This window comes from Periophthalmus magnuspinnatus, chromosome 5, assembly GCF_009829125.3.
Source record: "Periophthalmus magnuspinnatus isolate fPerMag1 chromosome 5, fPerMag1.2.pri, whole genome shotgun sequence".
NCBI lineage: Eukaryota > Metazoa > Chordata > Actinopteri > Gobiiformes > Gobiidae > Periophthalmus > Periophthalmus magnuspinnatus.
The window spans coordinates 6165874-6178624 of NC_047130.1; the positions used below are offsets into that span (position 1 = coordinate 6165874).

Below are 12751 nucleotides of genomic sequence, written 5' to 3' on the forward strand. Positions count from 1 at the left end.
CGATAGTAAACTAATACAAGACTATAGGGCACAGGAAACTGATTTGATTACCACTCATCGAACTATCTTCCAAGGAAACTTTCATCGTTAAACCACTTGGACACAGGCCTAAAAGCCAGACTAATGTCACTTACTAGTACTGGACTTAATGGGCGATGGAGAAGATGTCTAATAGGGAGAGCTAAAGTGAGGAGTGGAGTCATTTGTGTGGAGCTGTTAACTGGAGTGTAGTGGCATAGCATTTGCCGCTGCAACCAGTAGAGTGGCCCCAGGGCTCTAAGAGTGGAGGGGTCGTGAGGGAGGGTAAGAAATAACAGTATGGACAAGCTGTTTGTTGCAGAAATCCTCTAACATAACGAATCCCTATTCACGGGTTTCAGAGGGATGAAAACTGAGCACATTGTAGTAGTCATAGCAATTAACAATGAACCATTAACAGCAAAATAATACATAGTTTGAACTGGGAACTAAAAATATTATAAGCAGGTAGTTGAAACCCATGATTAGAAAACAAAAAGCTTACGCTATTACAGCTTATATTCTATCAGTTTGTCTCAGGGCAGCTGTGGCTATGTACCGCCACCCAGTGTGGAGTGAGGAATAATGCACTGTAAAATGCTTGGAGTGTCTTGAATGGCACTATATAAATCCAGTGCATCTTCATCAAGATATTTCACTGCTCCTAATTTGAAAATGTCCACTGAGGCACCCTATGTTGCTCTATAGCAGCACAAACTTATGATAGGCCTACAATACGCTTATGAAAATAAAGGAAGAATTGTATAATCCAGCATTTAATAAGAAAAAACAAAAACATTAGGATAAATGCCTAAAACTGTAAAATGTTACTTGAAATTTCTGCCCATCAAATAAATCCCAATGGACCTAAGCTACTGGGGCAGCATATTAACTATTTGTTGTTGTTATGGTTATGCATTATTGTGTCATAAATTATGCTTATTCTGCTGGTTTCTGTGTTTTAGTTTTTTCAGCAAAGTCTTTACACTTATATTTGATACAAAGCTACCCCTCAGCGGTAGAAATCGGGAATCACTTATTGAATGCGACACTTTTTATTTTAACCGCTAGATGTCAGTGTACAAATGTGCCGGGGCCTTCCTTGCAACGATAGAAGCTCTCGTTGTTTGTTTATACCTCAGATACATCCGGTCTGTCTTTCGTGTTTGCGGTAGCTCGCTTTTTGAGAAGTTAAACCTGAAATAACTCAAAATGGGATGTGACGGCGGAACGATCCCTAAACGACACGAGTTGGTGAAAGGCCCAAAGAAAGTAGAGAAGGTTTGTAAAGTCGAGTTTGTTTATTGTTGATGTTTTTTGGCGTCAATAAACTCATGCTAGCTTAACTGTTAGCTTTAGCTTCTGAGTGTTAATCGCATATTATCCCGCAGTAGATTCTTTCTAGCTCATTTTAAGAGATTAAAATTAACTAAAGAAACAAGTTGGATGATGTGTGGTTTATAATGTCACACTTTTTTTTATTCACGAATTGCTAATAGAGAAAAGTTGGCTAGTTCACGCAATACTCATCTAATCGTTCATTTAGCCCTCAAATACCTTTAACGTTACTGAGATTTCTTTCTTTTATTATTGTCATGTAGAACTACCTATTTCATAATTTATTTAGATTCTAATGAGACTATTATGGCACAAATGATTTATGATTCATTTCCTCTTAAGCAATTTCTGTTCTATAATAGACATTTACTACTATTTATATGTAAACTTGTAGCTGTCATTCCTGCTCAGTGTGGTCACTTTTATATCTTATCATACAGTGAGCAACAAAGGGAGGTAGTTTTAATGGGAAAACTCAGCAATTTAAATTCACTTTCATTTACTAGTCATTTAGTAGACTGTTTTCTATATTTTAGTGTAACTTTTCCACAATAATGTATGGTTCTGTTATGTCTGGTATGTTTGTCCTAGAACATTGTCCACCACCTCTCAGCATTTTTATGACTGACTAATATTCTTAGTTGATTGTGTTTCATTCAGGTGGACAAAAATGCAGAATTGGCAGCAAAGTGGAAATACTGTGCTCTAAGTCAAGAGAAGCTCAAGCGCCCCATTGTTGCTTGTGAACTGGGAAGGTAAGGTATAATCTGTCCAGTACAACAGCATTTTAGCATTTTCATAATAGTTCTTATATTTTCTGTAGACATGATTAATCTGTTTATCTGGTCTGAATGTTGTCTTCTTGTTGCTTGTTTCAGGCTTTACAATAAGGATTCCATCATCGAATACCTCCTGGACAAGTCTGCAGAGAGACCGAATTCTGAGGCAGTAACACACATCCGAGGCACAAGGGTAAAAGCTTTTTATTGTCCTTCAGTGGCATTTTGTGACACCAGAGAGGGAGACGGTGTCTTGATGGACTTGATGGAATGTACTGAATTTGCATACTGGTATAGTATAAAACTTTTGGAATACATGTTTTTATACAGCCAAACTTCCTTATCCAAGCCTAATCTCGTTAGATTTCAGAAGCTATGCAAAGCTGGGTCTGGTTAGTATTTGGATGGGATCAGGTGCCACAGTGGGCAGCAGTGGAAAAAGGTTGAGTGCCTTGCCTAAGATCAACCTGAACAAGTAATTCACAAAATTATGAAGCGACTATATAAGAGCATTATTGTTATTGTTTATATTCTGATTATTTGCTTGTGACATTTACAACGCAAGCTAAATTGTACTATTTACTTATCCTAATATCTCTCCCCCATATTTCCAGAAATTTACTCTTGTCTTTTACCATTCTATAAATTTGTGACTTAACTATGTTTTTTACAATAAGAATAATATGATATTACTTTACTTTATCTTGTCGCACTTCCCTGTGCAGGACATTAAAGAGCTGAATCTGACTGATAACCCTGAGTGGGAGGGCGAGAGGAGAAACACCAAAGGAGATCGATATGAGGACATTCACTGCGGCATGTTCATTTGTCCCGTGGTTGGATTGGAGATGAATGGCAAACACAGGTAAGAAAATATCCCAACATAATATCTTCTGTTTGACACATAACTTCTTTTATATAAACCTGTTTGTTGTTTTTAATTATTGTTTAGATTCTGCTACCTACAGACTTGTGGATGTGTGTTTTCTGAGCGTGCTCTTAAAGAAGTCAAGACCGAGATTTGCCACAAGGTGAGCAAGATCTCTTGCTCTAATGCACTCAAGTTTTGGATTTTGAGTTTCTACCATTATAGGTTTAGCAAGGATTTATCTGGTTACCAACAATAACTGCACATAGACTTAAGGATTGTGTAGTAATAATTTAATGCACCTATGTGGGCTTTAAAGTTGAGCAATATCTTATTTGACTTATTTAAGATTAACTGTAGTTGCAATTTATTAAATCCGTATTGTGTAGATTATGTGGCCTTGCTTTATCAGCTATGATTTTCTTGTTATTTCTGTAATATTTAATCGTTTCTCCCAAGAGAAAGTTCTGCTTTAATGAGATAATAATGACCCACTTTAATCCTAGTTTTATAATCAGTGCTTTAATAGAAAATGTGTCTATGTATAGTATGTAACTTTCTGGAAGTGGCACATCTGCATGATTCCATGGAAATGGAAAGCTAAAACCACATTTTGAAGATAGAGATAGATACGTTTTATGGCATACTGCAGAAGGTTATAGTAAAATGAACAACATTTCCATGGAAACAAGTAGGGGCAGGTCCCCCTCCAGGCCAAGTAAGAGTCATGTTGCATGTTTTTTTAGTGCAATAAAGGCAACTGAAATGAAAAACAAAAAAACTAAAACATGCTTTATTTTAGTATATTTTGGCTGAAAATTTTCATAATGTAGCTTTAATTGAATGTTAAGTACATTCCCCCCCAAAAAACCCTTTCCGACCACCACAAACCACAGATCATGCTTATACCTAAAATATTCATTACCAGTGTGCTGCATCACATTGTAAAAAAGATTATATAAAACAAGCTTGAGTCCTCTAAAGTAAAGTATTTTATTTTATAAAAATCAACCGATAAAAATAGCATTTGAGAAAATTCTGTCACAAATTAGTCTGTAAACAAAAATGCTGTGCTTTAGTGCAGATGCATTTTCTTTAATATTTTTAACACATTTAATTGATCACAGCTAAAAGTGCAATTCTTTATGACTCGATTATCAGTAATTTTGCATGTCAGTGCTATTGCTGTATGGTATTGCGAGCAGCCATGTTGGATCTATAGGCACAGTTGCCTGCTTGAGGACTTTGATTCGGTGCCACTGCTCTAGACAGTCCAGCGCCTCAGGGTGTGTGCCACTCTCAAATTTATTAGCAAACATGGCAGCGCTCTTTAGAATCCAGGGCAGGTCATCAGTCCCATAGACACAGATGTCCCGAACATAGCGTCCTAAAAACAATAAGGGCATTAGACTTACTATACATGTGGAAATGAAAACCACTTAACTTTTGTTAAAAATGATGCAGATCAACATGCATTTGGTCTCCCCTTTTAAGATGCTGGACATAATGTATTATGAGAAACATGGTTGAGCTGGTTAAAGTTAAAAGTGTAATTGTGAATAGTCAAAAATGTACCATCATAAAATAAGACGACAGGGCTATTTCTTAACTAGTTCAATGTAAAATTAAGAGGTTATGTAGGAGTAAACTTGTTGGCTATGTTTCAAAACAAAGCCTCTCCAACAAATAAAAAATTTAGTTAATGGTCAGTGACGATAAAAGTTTGTTTCCTTGTAAGTTTTAGTTTTACCTTTACACCCATCATGTGATGTTCCCTCTTGATCGGACCATTTAATGGCACGAATGCTTCCTCCCCATCCTCCTGTCAGGTAACTACCTGGAGCTTCTGAAAAACACAGAGGAAAAACATAAGAGCATGTTAGTTCCTCATTTTATCTATTGTAATAACACATTTGAGCGACTGTAGGCAGTTGGCAAGCATTACTGCTTAAGTGCATGAAAGTGCTGGACGTTGCAGAATGACAGCCAATGTTTTGAATTTGAGTGAACCAAGGATTCAATTGGAGTGAATGAATAATGCATTTTAAAGCCAATTCGAGTGTTAAAAAATAGGAACAACTTTGGTAAATATTATAGTTATATTGTTGTAATAGTATTGTTGGAAAATTTTCATGAAACATTGTAATGATGCATTTTGGAAAGTGACATTACACACACTTGCACACACGCATGTCAGGTTTTCATGCTTTTTGGGAATATTACATTTTCATACATTTCATTCTTGGTGATTGAGCCTAACCTTAACCATAGTTAGTACTTGTGTAACATGGTGCTGACCTTACCTACTACCGGTACTTGCCTAACCTTAACCTATTTTAATCCATATCTTAACGTTAAATGTTGATTTTATAATATATAATTTATGTTCTGGGGACCTGATTTTTGTCCCATTAAGGAGGTTCCCATGAATTGAATGTGTAGATTTTGGTCCCTACAATGTGATAAATACCAGCCCACACAACCATATCATTTAATTCGCACAGTCATGTCATTCATCTTTTCCTATAAGTATTGAGTGAGCTATTCTGTATCTATGTCCTAACAATCTCACATTAAACTATTGATTTCACCTTTGATATGGTTGAGTGTTACCCAGAAGTGCTCGTCCGGACTGTAAGTATCTCTGGACCACATCAGCAGTTCCTGAGCCACTTGACTTGTCAGAACAAACTTCACAAATTCCCTTGTGAGTGCATAATAGGCTGTCCCGAAGTACACCTGCATTCTACGTGGTGGGGGGTCCTTTGTTCTCCCAGACCTCCTCACAGAGTTATCCACCATTTCTATGTGCTGCATCCTAGTTCGAGAACTAAACTTTGGCGGTTGCTTGACCCCTGGAGTCATGTTTTTATCTTTCCATTCTTCGCTTTGCATGTAGCGCACCAGCTCCAGATTGCTCATGATGGGGAAATCTTGCCCGCAAAGATTCAATACTTTCCTCCAACGGATTTTGGATTGTACCAGCTCGCCCATGCAATTCAAGTCGGCCTGCAGACGGGAGTAGCCAGCATAGGTAACAGTCTCGCTTCGGCCGGCCACAAAGACGTTGTCAAAGCAGCTTGCCAGTTTTTGAACGGAAACTTTGTATTCCAGAGGGGCTTTGGCATCCACATGAATGCAGTAGACATTTTGGGGCATGTATATAGCCCTTAACAATCGTATAAAGACCTCCAGTTCTTTGTGGATGGTCAGAATGAATGCTAAAGGGTAGTCCTTCTCCTCTTTACTTAGGGGGGCAGTGATAAAGTTGAAGCCCATAATGAGTTTGGAGCAGTCCAGACTGTTGTTTGTGATGTAGTGCTCCACCTGGAAAAGGGGAAAAAGCATGTCTTTATTAGCCAAATTGGATGGTTTCTTTTTTTCCACGGCTGGGTAGCACTTTTCATTTTGTGAAACAACCTTTGACAGGTCAGCTAATTGATCAATCCGCCTGTAACTCACGTTGCCCTTTGGAAATCAAGGAAACAGGATATAATTGCAGACTATAACTACATTGTAAATTACTGTGTTGTAAAAGTCTGTAGAGGCTGTCTGGCAAATATACTGTAATATACTATAATATAACTCTTTAGCTCATGAGAGTATAAGACAGCCGTTTTTGTCATAAGAAGAAAACAATGTCCATATAAATAATGTATATCAGAATATTTTCCTAAAGAAGATTGATTTTCCTTTCCTTACCTGGCAGTTCTGTCGGCGCCATCTCAGCCCGCTGTTGTAGCCGACCAGAAAGGGCTTACACTGAGGAGCAAAGGGTCTGCACTCCTCTCTGGACTTAGGCTCGGTTGGCACATCAACACTCAGATAAATAAGTGAACACACCATAATACTTATTCCCAGGCAGACCACAAAGATGCGTTTAGTAGGCTCCAGATGGCACATAATTGCCTGTCTTTACCTCTGCACCAGCACTGACAAAACTCCTGTGGAGTGGTCCTGAAAATAAATTAGGTTGAAAATGTGGGTTAGCGTTAATCAACTAAGTCAGTTTTTAGGTCTGAGTTTAGCATATTAAATTTAGCCCCTTTTTAATATAAACTGGTTCATGGCTTGAACCCTTACAGTGAGGCATGAAGTAATATAAAAGGATTTTAAGGAGTTCACACAAACAACTTTTTTATAGAGAAAAGTACTAATTGATTTGTATGTGGAAAAAATAACTTATTAAACAACTAAAGGCCTGCATTTATTGTCACTGTACCTGTGCCATATTTTGAGTTACACTAAAACATACTACTAAATATTTTACAATAGAAATATAATAATGTGCATGTCAAATTTTAGTAGTACTGTTTGTGACACTAATGAGAGACAAACTGATCGATTCTGCGGTAGGCTTTGAAAATCAAATTAAATTTGAATGTGACCTTACCTTTGAGCTTAAATCCCAGTTCAGTGCTGTATCTTTGCGATGGAGATAACCAGTGAATCCTCACATTAGCAGTTTCCACTTGTGTCATCAGCCCCCGACAAAACAATGGAAATACCAACTAGACTCTTCATTTGGTTACCGGGGGAGCATCACGGTTGTTTGTGCTGAGACATGGCAGCACCGAGGTTACAGTGCACATGCTGGATTTTGCATTTGGTGATTAGGAAAGGTCTATCTGCTTTTCGGAGTGTATTGACTGAGATTTAGTCACTCCCACCTACCCCAGGAGAGGTGGCTGCCTGCTCTTGGTTACCAGCACACACCTGCACCACACCACACTACACTAACCACTAATGATTTCCCCCCAAGGTTTTGCTTTCCACTCCCCCTCTTCTCCATAGCATTATCTATCTGCTAATTTTCATCAGCTCTCACTCTTTATTTCAGTTACTTTATGCTTATAGAAATCTTTTGAAAACAATATTAACCTTATTTTACAATGATACATTACATATCAGGGTTAATTTAGTATTTATCATAATATTTTAACGCATACATTAATATTTGAAAGTGCATTGCGTAGCTTTTCTAGTGGGGGGTCTGCCACTGCCACTGATATACTGGCAGTGGAGAGATGAGTTTAGAGATGAGTAAGTTTAATGTCATACTATGGAACATTACCTGCAAAGCAATAACCAAAACACTGAGACAAGCAGATGACGAACCCTCCACCAGAAAAGTTACAGTGCACTTTTAAATACATATAAATATTACAGGACACACCATTTTAATTAACCACAAATGTTTTACTTTCATTCTGCAAACCATACTTCATTTTGCCATTACAAAACTAAAGACTCATTTTTCACTCCAAATTACAATTGAAAAAATATATAATATCCATGGGTAGGTAACGTTTACAACATACAAGTGTCAGGTACTACTTGTTAATTGAAATACTGTTAATGAGCTAGTATTACTTAATAATAAATACATGCTAAGTTTAGTCAAATCCTATGTTACAGTAGTTATTATAGCAGCTGAGACAGACCAAAATATTTTATCAATACATCATATGCAGCTTATCAAATAAAAAGCCACCTGACAACTAGTCTCATGTGCTAATGCTAATCATCGTTTTGTTAATATTTCTTTTTACCACCTCTGTTCACTTCCTCCTCATAGTATGTGTATATATCTGTGGATTAATATAATAAAACTTACCCCACTGAATCTGGCACATATCTACGTGGGGGCCGTAGCTGGTGCACAGTTTGCTAGCATCCCAGGTCGTTTGCTGTAATTGGCCAGCAGTGACCGTCTGTGGTGCTCCCTGTTGTTTTGGACATGAGCACATGACCACACAGACTGAAACAACAGACTTCCCACACGCTACTTCATTTGCACTTGAGGTGGTTTTACTTTTTACAAGCCTGGTGAACTGCTGTTGGTGTTTGGACTTTAGAGAGTAGTTCCTTTTCCTTGTTTTATATGGGCCTTTAGATCAATCATTAGACAAATAATTATCAGTAACTTCTAACTGCATTGTTCTATAGTTCAACAAATGAGAAGCATTTTTAAAGTTTTAAGTTCTTTGTATGTTAATTGTGCTGTATTTCTGTCTCAGTCACAGTCAAATTGATCCTGGTCATTATTTTACTGTGATGACTGTACCGCTATATAACTTTATTTTACTTATTGGAATTGAAAGACTTAAATAATTATATTTTATGTGCTTATGGAAATGACGATGAACAAAATGCAAAGAACATTTCCAAATATTTCCATATGCAGTACAAACAAAACCATGCTTTACAAGTCAAAGTACAGATGCGTCCATTCACCAGCTCTTCACATTTTCATGTTTAAAACCCACAGTGAGTCTTTTATTATAATGATGTCATTACTCACATTATTTACTTGCATTTACTGGCAGTACTTGGAGCATTAGTAGGATGATAAAACTAAAACAAAAAAAACAAATGGAAACAAAACCATTTAATTCATTAATATTTGGGGATATGCACAGCTTTAGAACGGCTTTTTATCGATGGCATGAGTGGTGCGCAAACACTCTTCGTTCAGCTTTTTCTTCTGGGTTTGTGATTGATAAAATATTAAATAGGTGGATGTAGACAGGGTGCAGCGGTCAGATTTTTAGTGCTGTCTTTACAATATACTCAATAGAGATAAGAAAAAGTAAATGTACTCACTTATGGGTGCACACATTTTTATATGGTATCCTGATAATAAACCTGCTTTGAAGTTACCGTATCAGTGACAATATTGCCTCTGCAAAATATAGCACTTCAAAATGTGTTATGGTGACAGGCTTAACCATATGTACTTTTACTTGTTTTGTTCCAGTGCGGGGACCCATTTAAAACTGACGATGTTGTGGTCCTCAATGGCACAAAGGAGGAGGTGGACAAGCTGAGAGAGAAGATGGAAGAAAAGAGAGCCAAAGCTAAAACTAAAGTAAGATACATTTTAGAAGCACAACTGAAAAGCAGCAAACCTCTAAAACGCATTGATTTACACTCTTACGTTGGCATTTATCTTTATGCCAGGTGCCATCCAATTCAGCCTTTAGTTTTAATCTACAAACTAAACAACAAAAATGCATTTACAGTAGTTTACAGTTCAGTTGTTGTAACTAGAATATTAGGTGGTCAGAAGGTCACTGCTGTCACTTTTAATTACAACAACAACTAGCACTTCCTGATTATTAGACAATAATTGTATGCAGACAACACGCACACGCAGCAGACATTTTGCCCTGAAGAGCTGCTTATACAATATATCTGTACTGGAGCGAGACAAATGCTCAAATACCTGGGGAAAAATGGGTACACTTTTTACAGAATAATTTCCAAATTTCCGAAGTAGACATTGATAATCATTGTTGTGTTCTTTCTATGATGTGTCTTTTAATGTGTCTTTTGTTCTCAGAAATCTAAAAAGAGCAAAGCAGCTGAAACTGTGTCAGCACCACCAGAATCCAAAGGTTTGTGATTGTGTGGCTGTATTTTACATACTTCCTTTTCTTGGTAATAAAGAGTAGGACACAGATTCATATAAATTTGTACTTGTAGATGAAACAAGCTCAACAAAAGCGGAAAGTTCTCTTGAGAATGGAAATGGTGCAAGCAATGATCCAGGTAATTTGAATCTTGCAAAAAGTTGTGATCGGACCATACTACTAGACCATACCAGTTTATGTTGACCTCACCTTAACCTCACCGTGACCTCACTGAGACTAGACATGAGTGAAAGCACAGTAGTGGCCTCACTATAGTTGTGTGTCTTGTAAACAAATTTCCAAATACTTTACATTACTGTGGAAAATGCACATGCTGCTGCTATTATAAAACACTAAATTTTCTAGTAACTTTCATATGCCAGTATCATCAACCACAAAAACAGCATTTACTATTATTATTTAATTATGGTTATTTTCTTCTGCTCCCCTGAAGATGTGGCTGGTCCAAGCTCTTCCAAAAGCAGCAGTAGCAGCAGTGGAGCTTCCAAACGTTCCATCCAAAAAATGCAGGACAAATCTGAGGCCTTCAAATCCATCTTCACCAGCCACAGCTCAGCCAAGCGCACCAAAGACCAAATGTCCAACTGGGTCACACATACCCCTTATCACTTTTAATACTGTCAGTCAAAAATGTGCTGTATGGTTTTGCATTGATACAGTGTTTCAGAATATTAGAGACATAGTAGTTGAATTGTCTCCACTCTGTCCTAGGAACATGCTGAACAATAAGTTGCTTTGACAAATTACAAATAAACTCCATTGACAACCATTTTTAAAATTTTAGTAGAAAATGTAACTCCAATTCCACCTTTTTAACTCATTCCCAACTCATTCCAAGTTTCCCTTCTTAAAATTGGACTAAACACCAAAACTTCCACAGCCACATTTTTGTTGCTAACTTGGGCAATACCTGGAGGATTAAAGAAAAGAGTGGGGGGGTGGAGAGGCGGGGTCTGGGGGTGTAAGAACAGTGTGATTGGTCTAACGGGGATCCACACTTCAGACTCCACCCCTGCAGTCAAATGTTTGTAATCGTGTCATGTAGTACTTGAAGTTGCAGTGGCTTCTGGAGGGAGCACACACTCAAGTTTTTTTATATATTTAAAAAATAATGGCAGGCGCATACTTGTCAAGGATGGTCAAGCCAGTTTTGATTTTTGCGATCACTACCACCTTTTAAAATTTAGCTAGCTCAGTAAAATTTTGGGAATTCCTCGAAGAATTGTGTTTCTTCTTTCCTTGTGCCGTCTGCACTGAGGAGGGTTTTTGGTACCAGCTGGATTTTTCTTAGGACATGCACGTCAATAAACTCACTGCAGTGATAAGGAAAGAAAAAAAACACAAAACAAAAACATCTTTTAAAAGAAATGTAAAGAAACAAATATTTCCTGTTGTCACTGTTTATAAAAACCTCAAATGTTAAACAGATATTGGCTGATGGCACAAAATAAGATGTAATAGTAGATATAATGTCTGACTTGTGCGCCTGTACTCTGTTCAAATGCTTCAATTTGCTCTTAGCTTTATGCTCGCATCATAAACATGTTTCCTAATAGATCCCCTGACTCTTCACAGTTTTTGTTTTGAAACCTAATACCTCCCCTGTGTATATGTGTCCTTTGAGTTTGTATTCATTGGGAGTCGATTCTAAGTTAAGGCAATGCTCTGTGTCGTACATCACTCAATACAATGCTGACTCCTAGTGGAAGAAGTTAAAATGGGAATCTGACACGAAAATACTTGGGTATTTATTTGATGGAATAATTTACAGTGGCTATATTGATTAGTAAGGAATTATATTTAGCTCTTTTACTTTATCTTCTCTAAACATTGTTGTTACTATTTGCAGCACTAAAACTGCATTTAATTTTTAAAACTGTTTTGGGGGAGGGGATTTTTTTTTAATCCACATACTATAAAAACATGTTTGTTCCCTGAATTGTCCTTTGGTGCATTTTTTAATAAAATATCAAATACTTGATTGAGTTTGCAGTATATGTATAAAATACAGATAATATAGTAAGAGTCAAAAAGATCCAAAAGTGGTGACTGGTCAAAGGGCACTCTCAACACGACCAAGATTGTTCCTCATTTCTTATTTACTGTTTACTTTTATTTTATTGAATCTTTATTATTTGACCAAATTTCCTGACTTTGATTGATATATTTGATCTTAATATCCAATTATAATTATACTAATGTTTGTAAACAAAGCATAAATTACCAATTTCTCTTAGAAAAATAAGTGTGTGTGTGTACATGTGTGCATGCGTGTGTGTGTAGGACTCATGTGTGGTTTGTATAAGATTATT

General features: G+C 37.0%; 3 protein-coding genes across 4 annotated transcripts in view; 2 read left to right on the forward strand and 1 right to left on the reverse strand.

Moving 5' to 3' along the window:
- The window catches only part of tfap2c (transcription factor AP-2 gamma (activating enhancer binding protein 2 gamma)), a 62579-nt gene that overhangs the window by 31538 nt on the left and 18290 nt on the right, over positions 1-12751 (forward strand). The window lies entirely within an intron of this gene.
- On the forward strand, positions 1162-12419 carry rtf2 (replication termination factor 2). The gene is made up of 9 exons (XM_033967004.2): positions 1162-1299; positions 2017-2111; positions 2235-2328; positions 2861-3000; positions 3088-3166; positions 9764-9874; positions 10349-10403; positions 10492-10557; positions 10873-12419. The coding sequence occupies exons 1-9, from the start codon at positions 1231-1233 to the stop codon at positions 11052-11054; spliced, it is 891 nt and encodes a 296-aa protein (XP_033822895.1). The 5' UTR covers positions 1162-1230; the 3' UTR covers positions 11055-12419.
- On the reverse strand, positions 4161-7594 carry gcnt7 (glucosaminyl (N-acetyl) transferase family member 7). Of its 2 annotated transcripts, XM_055221729.1 has the most exons (5): positions 7397-7594; positions 6706-6960; positions 5595-6330; positions 4754-4849; positions 4161-4390 (listed from the first exon to the last, which is right to left on the reverse strand). In XM_055221729.1, exons 2-5 carry the CDS (start codon positions 6904-6906, stop codon positions 4161-4163), a joined length of 1263 nt encoding a protein of 420 aa, XP_055077704.1. In that variant the 5' UTR covers positions 6907-6960; positions 7397-7594. The 2 variants fall into 2 exon arrangements, with proteins under 2 accessions (XP_055077704.1, XP_033822893.1); XM_033967002.2 differs by lacking the exon at positions 7397-7594 and having other exon boundaries at positions 6706-6987.